Here is a 23,611-nt window from a genome sequence, read left to right on the forward strand (position 1 = left end):
ACATTTGTAAAAGGCGCTGTGATCGGCCTGGTTGAATACGGCCACTCCCGGCCGGCGTCGCTCCCTGCGGTGTTCACAAACCCTAGGTTTTCGGCCACGAACCCTGATCCATATATCGCTGAAAAAACAAGCTTGATTATCAGATCAGTTTGTTAATTATATGTCGATCCTTTTAACGCTTATTTGGTAATTTGATTTATATAAATGAATGAGTTGATTCAATTACGTTATCTTTGGTGAGCTATTAGAAGAACAACATCAAAATGATATCATTGTCCCAAGTATGATGAAAATAAAACTTTTGGCAAACTTTTCTAAATGTCTAATATTCTAGCAAAGTGCGTAATGTTAAATGTAATGTCTGTGTATATAAATCATGCAGCGCCATATATACATACCATTGATTTCTCTCGTAGAATTTTAAAAAAAAAATCCAGGTTATTGCTTTCGAGCTCTAAGAAATCTTAGGGCAAATGCATCATATAAACAGAATCATCCATCTTTTTTCTTTTACCCTTTTGGGCGAACAATCTAACGGATTTGTATTGAGGGTGATCAAGTGTAGGTGACTTATATTGCACTACATTTCAAATAAGTATTATGTTAAATAATTAAAGAACCTCCAATATATAGATCATTGCCATTTTGTCTATTACTACCTCCGGTCCTTAATATAGACCCCGTTTGACTTTTTGTTTGGTCCTAATTATAAGATCCCAATCCATTTTGTCTATCATATTTATGTATTTTTTTTCAAGATAGTCCTTATAATAATAATAGTTCTAGCTAATACACTTAATTAGCAAGGATATTTTAGGAATGACAACACTTATTTATTACAAATAACTAACTTAAACTTATTTCCTTAATCTCCTCAAATAAGTCAACTGGGTCTTATAATTAGGACCGGAGGTAGTATTAATATATTGAATGCAAAGGTGACTTCAGTATAAATTTTCTAAATGCATAATATCGATGAGAGGTTTCCTAATAATTTTGGCTTCAACTGCTGAAACATACTTATTTGAAACGTATGATGGTGATAGCGGGGCGTGGATATATACAAACCATAACATAATGAAGAGTAATCAATAACACTTGTGGATCTGATATTTACTGCTTTCTTTTTGTGAAAAAAGAGAAACGATCAAATACGTGGGTAGAGAGACATGGGGCTCGTAGAAATAGAGAGATGTTAGAGATGAATACTACCTAGTGTGGCACTTTGATCGGTGGCAGCGCTTCGATTGCCAGTAATCCTCGTAATTTGGCTGCCACTTCCGATGAGCATGATGTTGGTCTTGTCGGGTGGGATTCTCAGATACTCCTCGTACACCCCACCTCTCACCTCTATTCTGTATCTCTTTCTACTGAAGCTCGGAGCTTCTGCTATTGCTTCACTGATACTTGCATAATCTCCATCCCCATCCTTTGATACTATCACACCTCCATGATGATGATGAGAAGAAGAGAAGAAGAAGAAGAAGAAAGAGGCAAAAAACAGGGAACAGAATATAGAGGTAATAATCAAGCTAGCCATTGGATCATATGGATCGCAATGATGAATTTGCTATATCAAAGTAAAGTGTTTGTTAATTCTGTGGTCACACGTATATATCTACCCTATAGCCAAGCTAGCTAGTTTCTTGCTTTAATCTGAACGTGATGTGTATGCGTGAGTGGTGGAAGTGATGAGGAAATAGGTTATTGTCATTGTTCACTTCTTTTACTATAAACAAAAGGATGAAGCTGAGAAGGGAAAAACAGCCCCGAGCGGAGTAGTTTTATTGACTTATCGTGCTGTATGATGGTGAGCTATTAATTGGCCACTAACTTTAGGAAAGTGCCTGTTTGCTACGTTGCAAACAGTGAGGAATGGAATGAGAGAGATAATTAAAAGTGACTTCCTACTCTTATCCTTAATATAAAGACTAGTTTAACATTTAATATTTAGTTCTAAATATAAGATCAGATACCAATTCATTTTATTTCTCATATTTATCTATTTTTTTAAAGTACTCATTGTAATAATTGCACATATTAAAAGTTTCATCAAATAATAATGTTAGTTAATACACATGATTGGCAAAATATTTTAAGAAAAATAACACCTATTTATTATAAATAACTAACTTAACTAATTTTATTAATATCTCCAAATTAGTTAACTACCTAGGTCTTATATTAAGGATAAGAAGTAATATAATATAAATTAATTGTGTAAGCATATTCAGATGATATACTACCTCCGGTTTTTAATATAAGACCTTATTTGACTTTTATTTTGATCCTAAATATAAGAACCCAATCTACTTTGTCTCTCATATTTATACATTTTTTTAAGGTAGTCATTCTAACAATGATAATTTTAGCTAATACATTTGATGAAGAAGGATATTTTAAGAAAGACAATATATATTTATTACAAATAACTAACTTAACTTCTTTCCTTAATCTCCTCAAATTAGTCAACCAACTCTTATAATTAAAACCAGAGGTAGTATAACGATATGTGTCATGGTTCCACTTATTTTTTAAAATTAATTATTACATATACAGAGCAAGATCCCTAGGGAATTTTTTAACATATGGTATTGCTGTGAACAAGGAGTAATTTGCATGCTATTTCTGGTCCTTTTTATAAGAGTTAGTTGACTAATTTGAGTAGATTAAAGAAGCCTGTTAAGTGAGTTACTTATAATAAATAGGCATTTTCTTTCCTAAAATACCCTTGCTAATTATATCTATTAGCTAGAATTATAATTTGAAATATGTGTAACTATTATAAGGACTATCTTAAAAAAAACGAATAAATATAAGAGATAAAATAAATTATGATCTTATAGGACCAAATTAAAAGTCAAACAAGTTTTTATATCAAGAAGGGGAGGTAGTATTTTGCAGAACATGAATATATCCCTTGACTAGCTCATTATGCTTCATACACATTCAGTTTGATACCCCGGGCTAGCTAGGGAGAGCTAGAGAGTTCCATTTCAAAGGCTGAGGCATCTTTTGAAAGTGACCGAGAAACTGATTATATTCAATGCAACAATTTTCCAAGTCTACTTAATTAAATATACCTTGATTATAAGTTGCTAACATCATAAATGTAACCACCACATGAAATGACACTCCCATTTGTGTGAAACTAACAAACTCAACGACCGAATAAGACTGCACCAATTGGTTTTATATCTTTTATTAATTACTTTTAAAGCAATTAAGAGTATACTAGTAATGTTTTTGAAAAAAACATATTTTTTAGATTTATTTTTTTCACTCCTTTTTTATTTGATATGCATTTTAAATCCCGTCTGCCTGCATTATAAGAGAACATGAATGTGAAAGAAATGCTTACTCATATAAAATGGCAACTCATATTAAAAAAAAAAAAAGACAATAAGTTCTCTAAACACAAATTCAGCATATTCTATTAGGTCGAAGTAGAATATTCAATTAAAATTCCAGGTTTAATTGGTTTTTATTTAACACACTTATTATTGTTATAAATAGTGTCCCCCCGGGGGTGTTTTATAGGAATTGAATTAAGCTTGAAATAGAGAATTCAAATTCCTGAATGCCATTGTAACAGAGAAACCAAAACAAATAAAGCCAAGACTACCTGCCTTCACACCATGAACCAAAGAGCCAAAATTTTCCAAAAACTTGAGACCCTTTTTCATGGATGTGTGACTCAACCACCGCACCTGGTCCTTTTATATTCGTTTCGTTCTGATTAGTTCGAAAACGACACTTACGGTCACACCGTTTCACGTGTAAGCGATCACACACACAAAACTATGCATCGATCCCAGTGCCCCGAAATGGGCTAATGAAGACAAATCACTATATATATATATATATATATATATATATATTATATATAAAGAAGCCTTTTCTTCTGCCACTAATTCCAATAAAAAGCAGCCTATTTTACACATGGAAACCCACAAGCTGTGCTCAAGGATCCTACCTTGATTAATTCATACTTAAGGCTCACAAGTTGCAACTGTTATTCTAATTAAACGTTACTCGCTCAATTGCTATATTGCAAAATCACACACACATGTATATAAGTGGCTTAGGGGGATATATATATATATATATGTTAAATTAGTTGTTGTAGGCCACTGAGTTCGGGTTACTTATTAGATTGATTTCTCCAAAATTTCCACGATATTTAAATTTAATCATTTTTCTATGTGTGATGATTCCTGGAAGAATTACCATCAATCAGATCATCTGCGCTTCTTTCTTTCAAAATTTTCATGTTATCATATACTACCTCATGTTTAATTATAAGACTTGTTTATAAACTATAAACAAGATTTTATAATTAAGACCGGAGGTAGCATTAACTTTTTTTTTTTTGGCCGGCGGATTTAATTTTATCTTCTCCCTCGCTAAAGGCCATGATACAGGCTTGCATTATGTATGTCCGAGTTCCCCCCCCCTCTTTAGCTGCAAACTTTAATAATTAGGTTAATTGCATTTAAGTAACATTTAGGAACAGAAATGAAGTAAACCCGATTTATCAAAGGATTTGGTCCCCCCCCCCCCCCAAAAAAAGGATGAATGATTCATAGAAATATATAGAAAGGTGACCTTACTTTTAAAAAATCTTGCTCCAAAGATTACACATCTCAGATTAATTATATTATATTCATCAAACCTTATGAATATGATGCCTTTAGCACACACCGTTTGCTTTAAAAGAAGAAAAGGATATTCATAATATTTTACGCTAACTATTCTTAGATCCCTCCTTTTTGCTTCTCCTTTGGATCCGTACATCCTGATCATGCAAGGGTTTCAATTGAGATATTAATTAACAAAATAAAAAAAATTATTATAATCCTCCCATGTATGGAACCCCAGTTGGAGGGATCCAGTCATCTCCTTTTATGAACCTCGACACAGTGAAGTCCTTCACCTGATCCTTATCATGCACCTCCACAACACCAATCCACCTCACTCTCCCACGTGTGTTCGATCGAGGCCCTTCGTTCTCAAACTCCACGTAAGTCACCTTATCTGTTGGCGTCCCCTTCATCTCTCCCCACCCCATTGGACTCACTATATCATCAATATACGACCGCATGATCACCACCCTCGAATACGCCCTCCATGGCCGTCCTAAAATAGCGTTGCCCGCACCGGATAACTGCTTCCCGGCGTCATCACCAGGAGACACCGTAAAACGACAGTAATGGAAAACAAAACCGGTGCGTTGCAGAGGGTCGTCGCGAGACTGGGCGGTGAAAACGGAGAAGCTGGCGAGGCGTGCGTAGAGCATGCAGTTCTGGAAAACGGCGGCGGCGTTTCCCATGACGAAGTCGACGGAGCCGTAGATGTGGCATTCCCGGTAAAATTGACGGCCCAATGAAGCCCATAAGGTGTCCTGAAAGCCCTCGATGGAGCAGTTGTACAGCACCGACCTGTCCGCCGCGTTCAACAGAGCAATCCCTGGGCCCGCCTTCGGCCCAGCTGAATTCACAAAGGCTATACTCTGGCCCACGAAGCCCGCTCCGTGAATTGCTGAAAAGTTTCAAGCCCCATTTCGTTATATTTCCCACTTTCCCATATTTGAATAATTCATAACAAGCACGTACGTGTGTATTATGTATACATATACATATATATATACCTACTGTGGCTGTTCGAGACAAGGTGCCGCCATTTTGGTGTCCGAGATGACAGTATTATGACGACCGTCGCCGATGAGAAGAATGTTGGTTTTGTCTCGTGGGATGTGGAGAAGTTCCTTGTAGATTCCGGGTCGGACGAGAATGGTGTGTTTTGTGCCGCTGTGGGAGGGAGCTTCTGATATGGCTTGGGCGATTGTGGTGTAATCTCCGTGGCCATCAATGGAGACTGTAACTGTAGAAGAAGCCAAGGATGATGATGAGAGGAGTTGCAGAAGTAGCGTCACCAAGACGAAGCACTGTACTGTGATTGAGCAGTTAGCCATGAGACGAGAAGATGCAGTTCGAGTATTGTTATGATCTCTTCTGGTTTGTTTATATATAGCCAGATGGGGCGACTGAAGCTGTTTATAATTAATTAATTAGTAGCTTCTTTGGTGAAAGGAACAAAAGTTAAAAGGAAATAATGTTGGAAAGTGAATAACATGCAGAGGGAGAAAGGCATATCGGATTCGGGTTCGGAGCAGTCTTCTTAGTCCACTCATACAAAGAATTGATTGTTAGAGGTCCCTCAGTGTCACTACAATTTGCCGTGGTTTCCTACTCATGGTGGCCACTTGCCCACTCCTATTTAAAGAGTGCGTAGATGAGATCTTTACAAGAGGAAATACTTACATTATTTAGAATAACTAATACTCCTTCAATCCTAAATATAAGACTCATTTTACAGTGTAAATTATACTACAAAATGAGTTTTATATTTAGAAACAGAGGAATATTACTGTTATACTTATTAATTTATTATTATTTTTAATTTAAAAGGTATACATCATTAATAATTTGAAGTCATAAACAGGATTGGACGCATAAACTCTTACATTATTAAAGAGAGTTTTGGTACCACTAGGTTAGAAGATTAGAAATCAGTTTCAACACTTATCAGAGTAAAGAATTGTTTAATAGAAAAATTATCAATTAAAAATTTTAAATTTAGATAATTAAAATTGTACTTGGATGATATAGATTTCATCACAGAATGAGTATTAGGATACTCACCAAAACGCGAGGATGCGTCCTGCTGTATGTATAGAGATGCCACTCTTATGAATTTTGCTTGTTAGCATAATAGGGATCGATGTTGACATCTTTTATTATTAAATAACAGATAGCGAACTTATATTCATCTTCTTCGGAAGAATAAATTCTAAAGAGAATAATTCTTCATTATAGTAAATGTATATAGTTGAGAGAAATTAAATGAAGTTTTTGCTTGCATTATTATGTATGTTTCTAATATTGAGTGTGAAGTCCAGACAGCTTTCACAGCACAAGTTCGCACTTGTATGGACATCATATAGAAGCAATTTTGGTCCTCAATTAACTTATCCATCTACTTTTCCTAAGCAGTCAGTACCTATACATATGTTTGTGTGTGTGTGTGTGTGTGTAATGCAGAGACATTAATAGCCCCACCGACCTACATTTCTTCTGTACCGTGTTTGCTGATCCCATATGTATTTTCTCCGATCCATTACTTCCGTCGTACATGAATATGCCGTTTGCATTCAAGAGCTGAGGATGTTAGTTTCATTTAGGTACTGTCACTTATTAATTGAGGGCCAACCATCTCGATGGGGACGTCAGGTTTCTGTTTGTGCGAGAATAATATCAAATTGTGGGGCTAATATAATTGAGCTAATTAAACTCAATTGGGCAACATGCATATTATTCTTCCCCATTACTCCGCTTTATATCATGTGCGGTCAATTAGGGTCAGTCAATGTACGTAAATTATTAGACCTTTTTTCCGGCAGGCAAGGTTATCCACTTATTAGAAATAAATTTATTTGAAGTACTGTCAAGTACTGAACACGGGTATCTCTTTGAGTGAAGATTCATATCTTGACTGTCCATATTGTGAGGGATCAACATATTTTATCAGATACAACTCCTTTGTTACGTATATTAATATATTATTACATTTGTTGTCTCAAATTGCAAATAACGTAGTTTTTTCCGTCAAAAGAAAGCACGCGAGCCCAGCTCGACCCACACAAACAACATGTCAGGTGATGCGGGTTGGACTAACCTTCTTTCTCAGCCCTGCGTCTTTTGTGTGTGTATTTTTTTTTTTTGGTCGGGGTAAAGCTCGCTCTACTCTTTATGAACAAATAAATTATGGGACAATGACAAAAACAAAACTGAAAATATATAAATACCAAATAAAAAATGTCAAGAAAAATTTGTTATTGTTTGTAAATTCAGAATTGTTAATACTAAATAAAGTTGTGTTACCAAACCTGATTTGATATTTGTAATTTTCAGTTTCTTTTTCTGTCATTGTCTCATAAATTATTGTTAGTACCCAAAAAAATTGATTATTCTGTACCTAACCCGAAAAAACCAAACAATTGTTGGCGGGCGGAAAAAAAAAAAACTTTCTGCGCAACATGGAGGAAATGGGAAAGGAAAATCTCATTGAAAAATGAAAATCCCACAAGGAATATAATAACGTTTTAGAACCATATAATTCTGAAGATTTTCTACATACTAAGTGAAAATATGTTTTAATGTAAAGAGAATTAAAATAACCTTGATGCAAATACGAGATATTATCTATAACTTACAACTAAATTTTCATATTTCAAATCACGCCTTCGAATTTTGATGAGTAATTATTTTGCAGCCATAGTTTACTTAGAACCCATTGTCAGCTGAACTGCATAATTCTAACTTATTCATTCTTTTGAAATAACTTGAAATTTTATCTTAAAACTACAACTTATGATAACCAAAGACTGACTTCTCAAAATCAACATATCTTATCATATCATATTGGAGCACCTAATTATAAGTTATATACCAGCATGTCACATTTGCAAAAGGAACATCAGCATCAAAAACATTTTTACCTCCATATATATTTTTTATTTTAGTCCTATAGGCTTCCGGAAAAATTTCAGTGTTAGCCGAGGCTGAGGTTAAATGTTAGTAGTATTCTCTTTCTCGTTGCAACGGCATTCTCCGGGAAGAAACGCAAGTTCTTTACCTGTCGTTTAGGACCGGCTTCAAGTTTCCGCACTCGTACTCACTGTTATTTTCCGAGTCCAGAAGGAAACAACGCCCCTTCAGATTTTACCATGGTTTTTCCCAAGGTCCCAGCCCGGAGCATTAGCGCCACCATCTCTGCTCGACTCTTCCCCGCCATTGCTTCACTGCCCCGCCGCTTGTATTCTTCTTCACAGCCACACCGAGACGACGACGACGATAACAACAGCGCAACCCCAATCTTCCATTCTTCAAATGATTCCGAACTGGTGTCCAGGATCCTCCTCCAGCACCATAATCCCTTCCACGCCATGGAGTCCTCTCTGCAGCTCCATGGAATCACCCTTACCCCTCAACTTCTACACGACGTCCTCCTCCGCCTCAGGCACTCTTCAAAAATCGCACTTGCCCTTTTCAATTATTCCAAATCTCTTCCCAATCCTCCTCTCAGCTCCGATTCCTACAACCTCATGATTGACATCCTGGGTAAAGTTCGCCAATTCGACGTTGTTTGGCAACTCATCATCGATGGACCAGAAAAAGCTCAACCCCACTTCTACTACCTTCTTGATATTGATTCGCAGGCTTATTTCTGCTGGGCTTACTCGCCAAGCAATACGTGCATTCGACGACATCGATAATTTCGTGGAGGAGAAGGTGAGTTCTGAGGTTTTCTGTTATTTGCTGGATACCCTTTGTAAGTACGGGTATGTGAAAGTCGCCGTTGAAGTTTTTAACAAAAACAAGCACAGGTTTGCGCCTGATGCGAAAATGTACACGGTTTTGATATATGGTTGGTGTAAAATAGGCCGAATTAAAATGGCGGAGGGGTTCTTGAAGGACATGGTGGAGAAAGGACTTGAGCCTAGTGTCGTTACGTATAATGTATTGCTGAATGGAATTTGTAGGCGGGCAAGTTTACATCCGGAAGAAAGATTTGAAAGGACAATAAGAAATGCTGATAACTTGTTTGATGAAATGCACAAGAGAGGGATTGAGCCAGATGTTACTAGCTTCTCCATTGTGCTCCATGTCTATAGCCGGGCACATAAACCACAGCTGTCCCTAGATAAATTAAGATTGATGCAGGAGAAAGGAATCTGCCCAACAGTAGCGACATATACTTCTGTTATTAAATGTCTTTGTTCCTGTGGCTGGCTTGAAGATGCTGAGGAGTTGCTCAATGAGATGGTAAGGAATGGGATAAGTCCATGTGCTGCAACCTATAACTGCTTCTATAAGGAATACAGGGGCAGAAAGGATGCAGATAGTGCTTTGAAGCTGTTCAAGAAAATGAAGGAAGATGGTTTTTGCATGCCCACCATGCAAACATATAACATATTGATTGTTATGTTTTTGAATTAAATAAAATCGAGGCTGTGAAACAACTATGGAATGACATGAAAGAAACTGGGGTCGGACCAGATTTAGATTCCTATACACTACTAATAAATGGACTGTGTAAGAACCAAAACTGGAGGCAGGCTTGCAGTTTTTTTGTTGAGATGATAGAGAATGGGTTTCTTCCACAGAAAGTTACTTTTGAGACCCTTTACAAAGGCTTAATACAATCTGATATGTTGAGAACTTGGAGAAGATTGAAGAAGAAGCTTGATGAGGAATCAATAACATTTGGTTCGGAGTTCCAAAAGTACCATTTTAAGCCCTATAGGAGATGATTTGATATCTATGGAAATATGCAGAGTTGTTTAAAGCTGCTATGCACAAGGTACTGTTGTGATTCCCTTCTTGACTGTATTTTTGCATTATTACCCACAGCTCAGTTTTTGCCTTGCGGGTTTTAACTTGATTAGCCCATTCCACTTCTAAAAGGATTATTGGATTGCAGGTTTGATGATATCTTTGGCTTGTTTTATCTTTATTACTGTAGCATGCATTCTTATTTTTGCAGGGAAATTTGAAAGGGAAAGGACACTGTACCTTATGGTATTCGATGATTGTCTTTTCTTGGTGAACTTGGGAATCTCTTATATACCTTTATGTCTATCTGGCAACTCGTGCCTTACGCGGAGCTTTTAAAATTTTCTTGTATTAGCTTGTCAGTTAAGTCCTTTCAGTCGATTGTTACTTCTATCTTCTTGACTTTAATCTGAGATATGCATCAAACTTGCTTAGCCTAAATTATAATTGTAAATTTTGGAGTTGTTACCATCAAATATCTTTTTGTTTAGTTGTCTCGATATTTACTTCACTGATCTTTGCATAATTTCTAGCTTTTGACCTTTCTAGCTGTAGCATATCTATTTCCATTTCTTTATTGTAACGTAACACGATAAAATGAACACGCACGCACAAAATTCTTGCTTGAAACGTGTATGTACGTGGCTTTCGTCATCAGCTGTGAACCATGGACAATCTAAATGACCTGGCACTTCCGATACCTCCTGTCCACTTCGAATTTTATTATGTTGCCATTTCCTTGTCCATGATGTGTGCCCTTTTAAATATATATGCTTTAGAGATCGTTACTGTTTATTTTCTAGTAAGCCCATGGTTTTTTGGCGTGCAAAAATTCCGGAATAAGATACTATGTAAGAAATCAAATAACACAATCTGGTGTTTTCGCTACTTGGATTTGGTTTCCTTTTGTATCTCTCTTCCGTTGACCAAGCAAAGGGTTTATTTACTTTTTATGATGTCCCTTGCTGTCTTGGCAGCTGGCGGTTGATGGATCTGAAGATTTCGTGCTGGTGAATACTCAATTGTTGGGCACTTAGAGGCACGGGGGATTTTAACAGGTCACAACTGGTAAAGAAGAGAACAAAAGGCGCATAATGTATGGGGCCAATTATTTTACTTGCAACAGATGTACATTTGTGCTTAACTATTCAATTAATTCGCCTTATTTGCTTGTTTTACTTGATACAGATGGTTGTCACTGTCAGTGTAGCATTACATGCAGGATCCGTATTCTCCAGTCAAGAGATGAGAGATACCACCTGCAGGATGAAGAAGTTCTTGCTTGGAATTTAGGATCGTTAGAAACAGAGGTTAAGCCAAGAAATGCAGCGTGAGGGAGATCAAGACGCGTAGGCGTAGCTCAGTGAAAATGAGAAAGATGGCAATAGTTTGGTTGCTGTTGCTGGATAATTGTTTTGACGTGGGTAGAGGTGTTCAAAGCCAGTCCGTCCCGGTTAGCTTGTTCCGGTCCTGGTCTTATTGGGACAGGACGGGTCCTTTTCAAAATTTTTTGGAACAGGATAAACCGGAACGGGACAAAAAAAGGGATCGGGATGGAACGGGACACGGGACGGGACAACCCCATCCCGGTCCCTTCTATTTTTTTTCATTTTTTATTTTATTTATATAATATTATTTTTTTTATATTTTTTTAAGATTTGAGATTATTGTATAGAATTATGGATATATTTATTTAGAGTTTTTATATTTGTTGATAATTTGATACTATTGATGATTATAATTTCTAACAAGTTTTTATTGCGTTAAAAGCTTTTGTTTAGAATTTTTAATAATTATTATATGTAATATTTTGAACTTTTGTTTAAGGGTGTCCAAAGAAATTAAATAAAAAAACAAAAGATGTTTTACAAAGTCTAAGTCCAAAAAACTACAATTAGAAAGAATAATCGGATTTTATTAAAAAAACATTAAAAAAAAATCAAGACGTCTTGGTTCTGTCTCAACCAAAATTGGGACAATATCGGGACGGAACACGGGGCAGAAAATCTATCCTATTACTGTTTATTGGAATGGAACCGAAATAGGCCTGTTCTAATCCCAATTGATGTGGGGAATTATTTTTGAGTTGCAACAATTCTCGTCACTCCTCGGGTGCAGTAGTTCATTACAGCAAATTATCCCTTTGGTTTCCCCAAGCTATTTCAAGATTCGAACTTGCTCATCACTCGGAGGAGAGGAGAATTAAAGCTTAATTACATTTAAAATGAAGACACTTGAGTTCTCAGATTCGAGAGAAATATGAAATGAAGTACTCTTTTAGTCTTAAATATATTAAATATAATATCTATTTTATAATGTAATTTACATTATAAAATAGGTTTTATATTTAAAACAAATTTTTTTTGTATTTTCATCCCTTTTAGGTTTTTAAATCATACAGTGTCTAGATGGATAAAAAGTCATGAAATATAAATAAACTGATAAAATACATGAATATTAGCGGTACCAAACATCTAACACGCTTAGGTTGTATTATATTAGCTAATACAGTTAGAGCTTATACAACAAACCAATTAGCAAACAGGTTCTAAAGGCAAAACAAGTGAAAGTAAATAAATTTGGAGATGCTGGAATGCCATCTATCATTCTTTACCCTTTAGATTCTTCCAATAGTCAAACCACAATGTCATCCGGTATCAATTTGTTAGTATCAATCACAGTAAAAGTGCACTTGAGTGGCCACAATGCCAGTATTTTATCTCATGGCGTTTCCAAGCCGTGAATAGCTTGCTCGAACTAATTGCAATTCAAATTCATATCTCCAGATACACATGGTCAAAGCGGCCATTAGCATTATCTTTACGTTCATTTAGCTGAGAACGAAATGAAATGTAGCGGGAAAAATCCGAACCCCAGTTCATAAATAGAGTTTACTTTGTGATAAATAATGCCACAAGGTGTGGCTTTATCGGTATCTACATCTACAACAGCAACCACGAATCGAAGAAACGCGTGCAATAAAAACCAGAGCCACCAAACGCCAAAAGAAACCAAAAAATCTGAGAAATTGCATCCTACTGACGAGTGAAGATTCTACTTCTTATAACTATTTCTCGTGGTATTCATGGCCTACGAGACTTTGGGGCACAAGAATGTATGATCCATTCGATCTCTGACACTGTGATCTGTTGGATGATTGAATCCCGTGGTCTCAAATTTCAGAGGTCTCTTGTTTCTTTAATGACTTAGGTGGAGGCATAGAAAAAGACCCTCGACATGATGCTTTGCATTAAACACAAGCTAAATCGCTTGGGCGATCCAGTCAAAAGAAAAAAAAAATCGCGAGTTCTGATGTTTTCTAGTGAACAGGACTTGGCAAACTGGCATCATGGTGACAGCTCAAAATTTGCTTCCAGAACCGAGGGAATTTCAGCAAGGGAAGTCACTTTATAATCGGGTTTGAATTCAACATTGGCATACACAGGAGAATCGTACCTTCCAGTCTGATCAAGCAAGCATGTGAAACCTCCTGCTCGCTTTCCACAAGCAACCTGTGGAAAAGAACCCTATGTTAGATGAAAATCTTCAATTTTTTTCCCTCCACACTGAATTTTGGTTCGAACAGTATGTCTACTGTTCTTCCTTCCTCTATTGCACGTATGAAAATTTAAAGAGTCTAGTTTTTAATAGAAGGTGAAAAGAGAAACTACACGAACATCAAGATGGTAGTCAGAATAAAAGCATTTATTTTGCTTGGTTACAAAGACAGCAAAGGCGAGGACATTGTGTTATCGGGAAAAGAACCACTTACATCGTCTTTAAGACTATCCCCTACCATTATCACTTCATTTGGTTGAACTCCCCAACCTGAACATATATGCAATAACGGAGCTGGATCTGGTTTATAAGGACGAAATTCCCTGCTTAATGCCGGAGAAAATGCAATCTGCAGCATGAGAAGTACAATAGCCTGGGCTCCCAAGGAGAAAGAAATGGCATATGAATACGACTTCATTTATATAAACTAACCCCAAATCTTTTCTGGAATATATCAACTGCCATCTTCACATTGCGTGTGATCAATCCCCTCCTGCATATGGACAGACAAAGTTATCTATCATGAATAAATTTGAAAAAAAATTGTCACTAAAACTATCAAGGCCATAACTCTCGTTATTGACACCAACCAGTTTATCCAAAACAAGTTCATACAAATCTGATCAACACCAGTCAGCATACACCATTATAAGGAGGGGGGGGGGGAGCACTTGCGTTGGACCCAAGAAAAGTCAATTTTCCAATGAAAGTTTTCTAATGACAAGAAATAAGAAATGCAATCATTTTCTTCCTTGGCCAACACAAACATGGTGTATAATCAAAATAAACATATACCAAGAATTTCCATAAACCTGCTATATTGTTGTCGTATGGCATTGAAACATTTAACCTATGAACATAGATTAAGAATAAATATATAAAACCATACATGCTCATGTGACAAATTAATTAATGTATCGTCTATGCCTATGAACTCTCAAACCCCATGGAAGTCACAACTAGGTGATTTGCAATGCTTGCAAGTTACTTAAATCCACATAGAAGAGCATTTGATGCAGTCTCGATTCACCAGAAGTAGAAAATGTAGCTACAAATCCAAACCCAAAAAGCTTACAGAACACATACATCAAGTCAGCAGCAGTTTATCTTTCTGCTAGTACACCCAACAACTAAATAGTCAGTTAACTGGAATTGAACAGCCCCGAGCACAGAAGACCACTGCTCCCCAGCCCTTTTCCCAGCACGTCAATACAAACATAAGAAATAAGACAAAGCTGTGATTAAAAATATTTTGAGAAAGTTGGCCAAGATCAATCAGATGCTTTTACTCCCAATAACAAATAATTTTTCTAAAAAAAATAAATTATTTCACACTTTGAAATGCATACACATTAGGTGTTTAATCAGAGGACAAAAGAGTATTAAGTTCAGACCCGGTCCCTAGCTAGCATAGAAACTTTTAACGCTCTGATAGTTTTGGTAAAGTAGTAATTAAAATTCAAAGACACCCCAAGTAGTATACTGATTGAAAGGCCTCATAAAGCTGAGGAGAAAATATGATTCAAAAGAAATGAACTGGAAAATTAGAACCCTGTTTAAGTCCAAATATTTTCCTACCATGTCGTAGTGATAAAACTTTCAACTAAATAGTTCCTTCTGGCCTGATAATCCACTCCAGGGAAGTGGAACCGTCCTATTAATAGCAGAAGTTCCTCCTAGTGTAAACATGAAAAGCATTTTGTCCCTCTAATAACTTAAAATTTCCATATTAAACGTAATGCGAGATATGGAAGAATGGAAGCTTTCACTATAGCTTTAAAGCAAATGGCATGCATTTTCAGCTTTTTTGACTTGCCAATCCCTTACATAACCTGCTACTCATTCACTAAGAAATATAACAATTAGTCGTTCCATATCATATTCCAAAAATCATGCGAATGAACAAAACAGCAGAGAACGTAATATAGACACGAAAGACTGATGGAAAGGAACGTAATATTTCTGGTAAAAAAAAAAGAAAAGAAACCTAATATAGACAGAAAATAACCTGTTCCCAAGAAAGGTAGCCATAAGGAACTTCAGATGTAATTTTCCCAAGAAAGGCATATGATATCGAAAATTAGAAATTCCAATTATTGTTAAAAGCTCGAAATCGCATTGACTATAAAAGACAAAGGAACTACAGATGGTCGTTAAGACATTAGAAGTGAACGGTAATCTTCTTAACTTGACCTTATTTTCTTCGAATCAAGGAAACCACAAAGTTCAGCCGCACCTGCGCCACAGTTTAACAGAAAAATCAAACTCTACCAACTAATTTGTAATCTATTAACAAAAAACTAAAAGTCATCTTCATTTTGACCAGACCATGAAGTATAATTTTATTTTTTTTTAAAAGGCAAGTGAACATAAATTTAAATATTCATGGAAAAAATATGGACCTATGTACACACTAAACTTCTAGCGTGAACATTGTCTAGTGTAGTCGAGTTATAAGAAGAAAAACAATGTAGAAGCAAGCAGAGAGCCACCAAATTCCAGAAGAAAGCACATTCTACTTCGTTCCTAAATCCTAACAAATTTCATCAACATTGTTCTGAAAAATTCAACTGCTTGCCAGGTTCAAAGAATTGCAAAACAAGAGAATGAACAATTAGGAAAGGGCGAACCACTAACCAGGCATGATTTGTAGGCGATCCAGTCCCTGGCGCTCGTAATCAGTGATGGTCTCGTAAGCAATACGCTGCTTCTCGGGATTCCAGTCTTCAATGAGGTGCAAAATGTCAATTCCAGATGGATTTTCGCTTTTAATCCTGCGGTACTCATCGTCGCCGAGCACAGCACGGTACATGGCAGCAAAATCGATGGCGGGAACCGTAAGAGTGCCGTCCATGTCAAAAACGACGCCTCTAAGGCGAGCTTTGGGGCTAGAATTGGAGGGGAAAAGAGCCATGGAAAATGAGGGCTTCGACGGTACGAATAAGGATAAGAAGGCCCTGGATAGCAGCAAAGGCATGATATGGACGTGAAGGGGGGAAGAAGAGCTATATATTGCGACCGCACGTCGCAGTGAGGAGGGAAATGAGGACTCCGAACCGAACGAAACTGATGTTGTAACTGGGTCTGGGGGCAGGAGCGAGTACGGTGTTTTGGCGCTTTTCTTTGTGGGCACAGAAATAAAATGATAAATAGATTCCCAGGTGGTTCCTTCCGGACTCACTCAAAGAATCTCCTGCTCCAATTGTAAGTGTAATACAGTTATTTCTTGTCAAATTTGGCGCTTCCCTTAATGCTGGTCGTTACTTCTATAACGGAATTAAGCTGTCAGTGGCCCATATTTAATTTTCTTTATATGTTACCACCACCTATTTTTATTATAAGAGTATTAAGAGTCAGATATAAATATTAAAAAAAATACTTAAATTAATTATTTATAATAAATTAGTGTTACTCCTCTAATTCTAAATTTAAGATTTTTTTATAATGTAATTTTATATTTAAGACAAGAGGAATATTTTTTGTAAAATACTTTTATTAATCACATCGAGTAGAATAAAAACACTTTAATTGAGAAATAAATAAATATGGATAAAAAATTGAATCAGGATGTTTTATATTTACGATTAAATTAAATATCTAACTAATTTATACATTTTAGAACCTACTATTATTTTCAAATAATAAATTTATTTTTTTTAAAAATAATTATTATAGGAATTAGTTTTATTTTAGATTTTATGTCCCTTGAAATAAAAAAATGAATTAAAATAAAAGGATATCATTTGATCTGTGCTTGTGTGATGATTGGATTTTTCCTGGAAAAATGGCACCTCATAAAAAAAAAAAAATATGGAGAACACCACGTCTTACGGTAATAAAATATAAACGAGTTAGAATAATGTCATCATCATCCGCGGGCCTTCGTACGTAATCAAACGGGAAATGAAGAGTCCTCGTTAATCGTTATCCACCAGCAGAGGCGTTCACCTTTCCTTCATCACCACCCTTGCTACTCGCTCTCTCTCGCTGAACCATGGCCATGCCCAATTGCTCCGTGGAACTTGCCCAGCACTTGGGTACCAACTTCGCCAACGCCACAGCCACCGCCGACTTCATCTGCAACAAGTTCAACGACACCGCTTTCGCCGTCGACAATACCTTTCTTCTCTCCTCTGCTTACCTTGTCTTCGCTATGCAGCTCGGCTTTGCCATGCTCTGTGCCGGCTCCGTTCGTGCCAAAAACACCATGAACATCATGCTCACCAACGTCCTCGATGCTGCCACCGGCGGTGTCTTCTACTATCTCTTTGGCTTCGCTTTCGCCTTTGGATCCCCGTCCAACGTATTCATTGGTCGTCACTCCTTCGGTCTCACGGATTTCCCTTCGAGTCTCTTCGATTATAGCTACTTCCTCTACCATGGGCCTTCGCCATCGCTGCCGCTGGCATAACCAGCGGCTCCATCGCGGAGCGGACTCAGTTTGTCGCTTACCTAATCTACTCCTCTTTCCTAACCGGATTCGTTTATCCTGTTGTGTCTCATTGGGTCTGGTCCAGCGACGGCTGGGCTAACGCTACTGGTCACTCAGACCTTCTATTCGGATCCGGTGCCATAGATTTCGCTGGGTCGGGTGTGGTACACATGGTGGGCGGCGTCGCTGGTCTGTGGGGCGCACTCATAGAAGGGCCTAGGATAGGTCGATTTGACCATTCCGGTCGACCAGTCTCGCTTCGCGGCCACAGTGCCACCTTGGTTGTTCTCGGAACTTTCTTGCTCTGGTTCGGGTGGTACGGTTTTAACCCAGGTTCGTTCTTGAAGATTTTGAATCATTACGAACCTGGAAACTACTACGGGCAGTGGAGCGCGGTGGGTAGAGCCGCCGTGACCACCACCCTAGCCGGCTGCACTGCCGCTTTGACGACTCTCTTCGGGAAGAGGATTGACTCGGGCCATTGGAATGTGACGGACGTGTGCAACGGGCTTCTAGGCGGATTTGCCGCCATCACCGCCGGATGCTCCGTCGTGGAGCCGTGGGCGGCAATCATTTGCGGGTTCGTGGCGGCAGTGGTACTGATTTCATGCAACAAACTTGCGGAGAAGATGAAGTTTGACGACCCATTGGAGGCGGCACAGCTGCACGGCGGGTGCGGAGCATGGGGGCTGATCTTCACGGCGTTGTTTGCAGAGAAGAAGTACGTGAACGAGGTGTACGGAGGACCTGTGGATAGGCCATATGGGTTGTTCATGGGTGGTGGGGGGAAGCTATTGGCAGCAAATATAGTGGAGATTCTGGTGATTATTGGGTGGGTCAGTGTTACCATGGGCCCTCTGTTCCTGATTCTTCACAAGCTCGAACTATTGCGAATCTCCAAAGAAGATGAATTGGAAGGTATGGATCTGACACGACACGGTGGGTTTGCGTATGCATACGAGGATTCATCCTCAAGGAATGGGATACAGTTGGAGATGGAAAGAATGGCAAACACGCGCGCTCAAACCACACAGTAAATTCTGCAATTATCATTGCAAGATGTTAATGTGACTGTGTTTATGTTTGTATAATATATGTGGGGCATGGTGTGCTTTTGTCCCTTTGATGATAAATGCAAAGTAATATGTGAAACAGGATCGAAGGAATTACTCCGCACTTGTTATTGATCTGTATGTATTTATATGCGTGATGATGACAGTTAAGGTTTACTTCTTTGAAGCCTTTGTTTGGTGTACTAGTAGTTTGAAACTCGAAGCATACACGGGCACTAGATTTACCACGAGTATTTTATCAGACTTTCTCGGCAAACGTCATAAAGGTTATAACTTTCAACTCTCTATAGTATAATGAATGTGTAAGTTATGAAAATATATATAGTAGTTACTGACAAAGTAACAGCAGCATCAATTAATGAAACAGTGAGGCTATTTTTTGAGCATCAAAGCTTCGAGTATACGAAAGATGGGAATGCTCATCACTTTGATGAACACCATAAGTTCATCAGATCTGAACTGTCTATATCTGATTTGAACGATTCAGATTTAAAATCTTTAATTAACTATTTTTAAATAGAGAAAATTATTTTTTGAAAGAATAATAGTTAAGAGATCATCACCATTTTAGATCTTATACATATTAAAATAATTATTTTAAATAAATAAAAATAAAAAAGAAATCAAATCTGAACCATTTAAATGAGATATGGACGATTTAGATCCGATGAGCTTATAGTGCTCATGAGCAGTGAAACTGGTTCCAGGAAAGATGAGATTTTGTACTACATAGAGGGCAAAAGAGGCGAGGAGGTCATAATGGCGACAACCCAACATTTTAGGAAGAGCAGAAAAAGAAGAGGATCTCTGGGTAAATGCAGTGATTTGTCTCTTTTTCAAATCTGTGGGCCGAACAATGGCCATGACTTTTGGATGAAGACGCCAAATGCTAATGACATTGACTGGCTTGTTGAAGGCAGGGAATGGCCACCACCACATGTTCTTCAGGGCTTCTATCTTCAAAAGATAAGCCTATTATTGTATTCTTCCATGTCTGCTGCTGCAAAGGTGGAACTCTGTGATTTGTCAACCCTCTATTTCAAGGAGACCTCCCGGAAAAGATATTCATGGAGTGAACTGAAGACAATGGCGACGGATTGAAGAGGGAAGAGGGCAGCGACCAAGAGATGGAAGAAAATTTAATTTGTTCGTTATGAGATATATATTGACCGATTCTCTCACCATTTTCAATTTCTATTTCTTGAGTTGAAATGTTTCTGATGAATCTTGTGAGCTCCTGTAATGTCTGAGGATAGAGCAAGAGATTAGCCGCGTATTCTGGGCTGTTTTGCTGTGGAGGAATGAGACTAAATTGTTATTGTTAATTAAAAGAAAAAAAATATCATTTATGTTTAGTTTTAAATATAAAACCTATTTTATAGTGTAAATTACATTATAAAATAAATTTTATATTTAGAATAGAATAGTGCTAATATAACTGGTACTTATATAATCTCAGCAGAAAAACTCCCCAGTGCGTGAGTTCAGCTAACTGTTGCAAGCGTTCATTTTATTTTGGTAATAGCCCCCCTGTCTCAGTTAGTGAGGGGATTGAAGTCGTTCTTAGATCTTAATCTATTTTTTATATATATATTTATAATTTTTTTTCTGAGCTATTCATTCACGCGCATTAACAAGATTTCCATCAAGAAATGTGTAAATGACTAATAATCATTCACATTTTTTTTATTTTAAAAAATAGTAATTTAAAATTTTTTATTTTTATAAATTAGTTATTTAACTTTTATGTTAAGAATGAGTAATTAGCGTTAGTGGCTTAATTTAATGAATGATAGCAGACTTTTTGTATCAATAAATCTACTCTCGGTCGTTAATATAAAAGCTAGATGACTAATTTGAGTAGATTAAGAAAATTAGTTAAGTTAGTTAGTTGTAATAAGTATGTGTTGTTTTTTCTAAAATATCCTATCATTATTACAAAGGTTACCTTGAGAAAAAATAGATAAATATAGAGGACAAAATAGATTGAGGTGTTATATTTATGATTAAAATAAAAGTCAAACAAACTCACATATTAAGGATTGGAGGTAGTACTATTTTTGTTCTTACTATAAGAGCTTGTTTGATATTTTATTTGGTCATAAATATAAAACTTAATCCATCTTGTCCTCAAATTTATCAATTTTTTCAAAACAGTTATTGTAATAATTACACATTTAAATGTTATATCAAATAGTAGTTCTAATTAATATACATTATTAATAAAAGTATTTTAAAAAAATTAATATTTATTTATTATAAATAATTAATTTAACTAATTTTTTAATATATTTACATTAATAAATTAGTTTTTATATTAATGATCAAAAGTACTGGTATTTACTTTTTGTTTATGCCGCGAAACACAAGCTTAAATCTTTTTTCCCCCTTTTCTCGTAGTGCGAAAATATTTTACTACTCTGGTAAAAAAAAAAAATTGACTACCGCTAAAAAGTTTTTTTAAGAGAGTTTGGTCAAGCACGTGGAATTCAAAATAAGTACTTGATTGGTTGATTTTCTGATGATTAGGCCACAGTACAAAATATTCATTTGATTTTATTTATAAAACACTTTAAACATATTTTACACAGACAAAAAAAAACTTAAAGTATATTAACTCTCTATTAAAATGTAACAATTTTTTAACTTTACTTATTTAATATATACACTTTTTAAAAAAGATAACTACTCACATCATAATAAATGAAGGACAAAATAGTATATTAACACTGAAAATTTAATGAAGTGACTTATAAATAGGACTAAAAAAAATTTCTATCTCAACCTTATAAATAGGATAAGAGGAGTAATTGACACTGCAATGGGACATATATAGCTGGCTAATTTTTGGTTGGATTCAGACCAAATTTGGTATCCATAATATTTCCAAAAGGTACCCAAAAAAATAGGAATTGGATTCCCTCCACTACTCTTCCCATCCTCTTTCCCTCCACTACCCTCCTTTTCTCTTCACAGCCATTGGATCAAAACTCCAATAGTCTAGACTTAATATGTTATAACATTTTATAAAAATAAATATTATGATAAAAAATAGATAAATAAATTTAAACTGTTAAAATTTAATCTGAACAGTTTATAACTACAGACTGTTATTATAAAGCAAATTTTTTTAATTTTTTTTATTACAATTGTAAACTGTTCAGACCATATTTTAACAGTTTAAATTTATTTATTTATTTTAATAACATTATTTTTATAAGATGTTAAATCTGGATCATTGGAATTTTGATCCAATGGTTGTGAAAAGAAAAGAAGGGTAGTGGAGAGGAAGAGGATGGGAAGGTAGTGGAGAGAATCCAAGTCCAAAAAAATAGCACTATTAAAAATCTATTTCCCCCCTTTTCTGCCAGAGGATTAAAAATCTAATTATTATTTGTTTTTCTTCCAAATATAATAATATGAGAAAAACTTTAAAAAAACCTCACAATTATCGTTATAAACACATATCAATATATTAATATACATATAGTGACGAATTTATAAAAAAAAATTATATTCTTTATAATATATAAAAACAAGTCAATCCATTTTTAAATATTGTAAAAAACCGTCAAAAAGGCACAGATGGATAAACTGGTCTTTGTCTCAATTTTGTTTTCTTTTCAAAGTCGTCTCTAATCAAATAGAACTATCTTTGAAGAGATTTTCCATTAAAAGATGTGGAAAACTCATTAAGTATGATTATTTTTTAAAATATCATAAAATTCTAAACCACGTGTTATTAAAAAAGGTCAAAGGGTTAAAAAACTACTTCCTCTTTTATAAATACGGTAAACAGTTGAAAAAGCTTGTCTTTATTTTTTTTAAATAGAGGGGTATTTATTACTCCTCCAATTCTTAATATATGACCTAATTTTTAAATTGGTTTTGATCCTAAATATAAGAACTATTTGATATATTTATCATTTTTTTCTAAATTACCCCTATAGATACTCTCTCAACTATAATCAAGTAGAAGAAGAAAACGGGGTATTAAAAAAATGATTATGATATTTTAAGAAAAATGTGTCACATTTTTTATAATTAATTAACTTACTTAATTTTTTTAATCTAATCAAATTAATTAAATAAATTTTAGATAGACCACATGAGTATTATTTTTAAGGACGGCGGGAGTATCTTGTTTTTCT

General features: G+C 35.9%; 4 protein-coding genes and 1 long non-coding RNA gene across 5 annotated transcripts; 3 read left to right on the forward strand and 2 right to left on the reverse strand.

Moving 5' to 3' along the window:
* Positions 1 to 4,852: 4,852 nt before the first annotated feature.
* On the reverse strand, positions 4,853 to 5,974 carry LOC114748977 (putative pectinesterase/pectinesterase inhibitor 22). The gene is made up of 2 exons (XM_028937442.1): positions 5,671 to 5,974; positions 4,853 to 5,541 (listed from the first exon to the last, which is right to left on the reverse strand). Exons 1-2 carry the CDS (start codon positions 5,972 to 5,974, stop codon positions 4,853 to 4,855), a joined length of 993 nt encoding a protein of 330 aa, XP_028793275.1.
* Positions 5,975 to 9,230: 3,256 nt separating this feature from the next.
* On the forward strand, positions 9,231 to 11,955 carry LOC114748976 (uncharacterized). Its single transcript, XR_003740519.1, has 3 exons — positions 9,231 to 10,425; positions 11,375 to 11,493; positions 11,586 to 11,955. It is a non-coding gene; the product is annotated as an uncharacterized LOC114748976 (long non-coding RNA).
* Positions 11,956 to 13,250: 1,295 nt separating this feature from the next.
* LOC114748974 (haloacid dehalogenase-like hydrolase domain-containing protein At2g33255) lies at positions 13,251 to 17,309 on the reverse strand. Its single transcript, XM_028937440.1, has 5 exons — positions 16,593 to 17,309; positions 16,149 to 16,191; positions 14,388 to 14,448; positions 14,170 to 14,304; positions 13,251 to 13,909 (listed from the first exon to the last, which is right to left on the reverse strand). Exons 1-5 carry the CDS (start codon positions 16,930 to 16,932, stop codon positions 13,745 to 13,747), a joined length of 744 nt encoding a protein of 247 aa, XP_028793273.1. The 5' UTR covers positions 16,933 to 17,309; the 3' UTR covers positions 13,251 to 13,744.
* A 541-nt stretch (positions 17,310 to 17,850) lies between these two features.
* Positions 17,851 to 19,630, forward strand: LOC114748970 (ammonium transporter 1 member 1-like). Its single transcript, XM_028937436.1, is given in 2 exon segments — positions 17,851 to 18,331; positions 18,334 to 19,630. Coding segments are annotated over 2 exon segments (1,473 nt in total). The 5' UTR covers positions 17,851 to 17,949; the 3' UTR covers positions 19,425 to 19,630.
* Positions 19,631 to 19,739: 109 nt separating this feature from the next.
* On the forward strand, positions 19,740 to 20,794 carry LOC114748975 (uncharacterized). The gene is made up of 2 exons (XM_028937441.1): positions 19,740 to 19,762; positions 20,168 to 20,794. Exons 1-2 carry the CDS (start codon positions 19,755 to 19,757, stop codon positions 20,559 to 20,561), a joined length of 402 nt encoding a protein of 133 aa, XP_028793274.1. The 5' UTR covers positions 19,740 to 19,754; the 3' UTR covers positions 20,562 to 20,794.
* The last annotated feature ends 2,817 nt before the right edge of the window (positions 20,795 to 23,611 follow it).

Source organism: Neltuma alba, unplaced genomic scaffold (assembly GCF_004799145.2).
Source record: "Neltuma alba isolate B1F8T4 unplaced genomic scaffold, ASM479914v2 tig00005881_pilon, whole genome shotgun sequence".
Lineage (NCBI taxonomy): Eukaryota > Viridiplantae > Streptophyta > Magnoliopsida > Fabales > Fabaceae > Neltuma > Neltuma alba.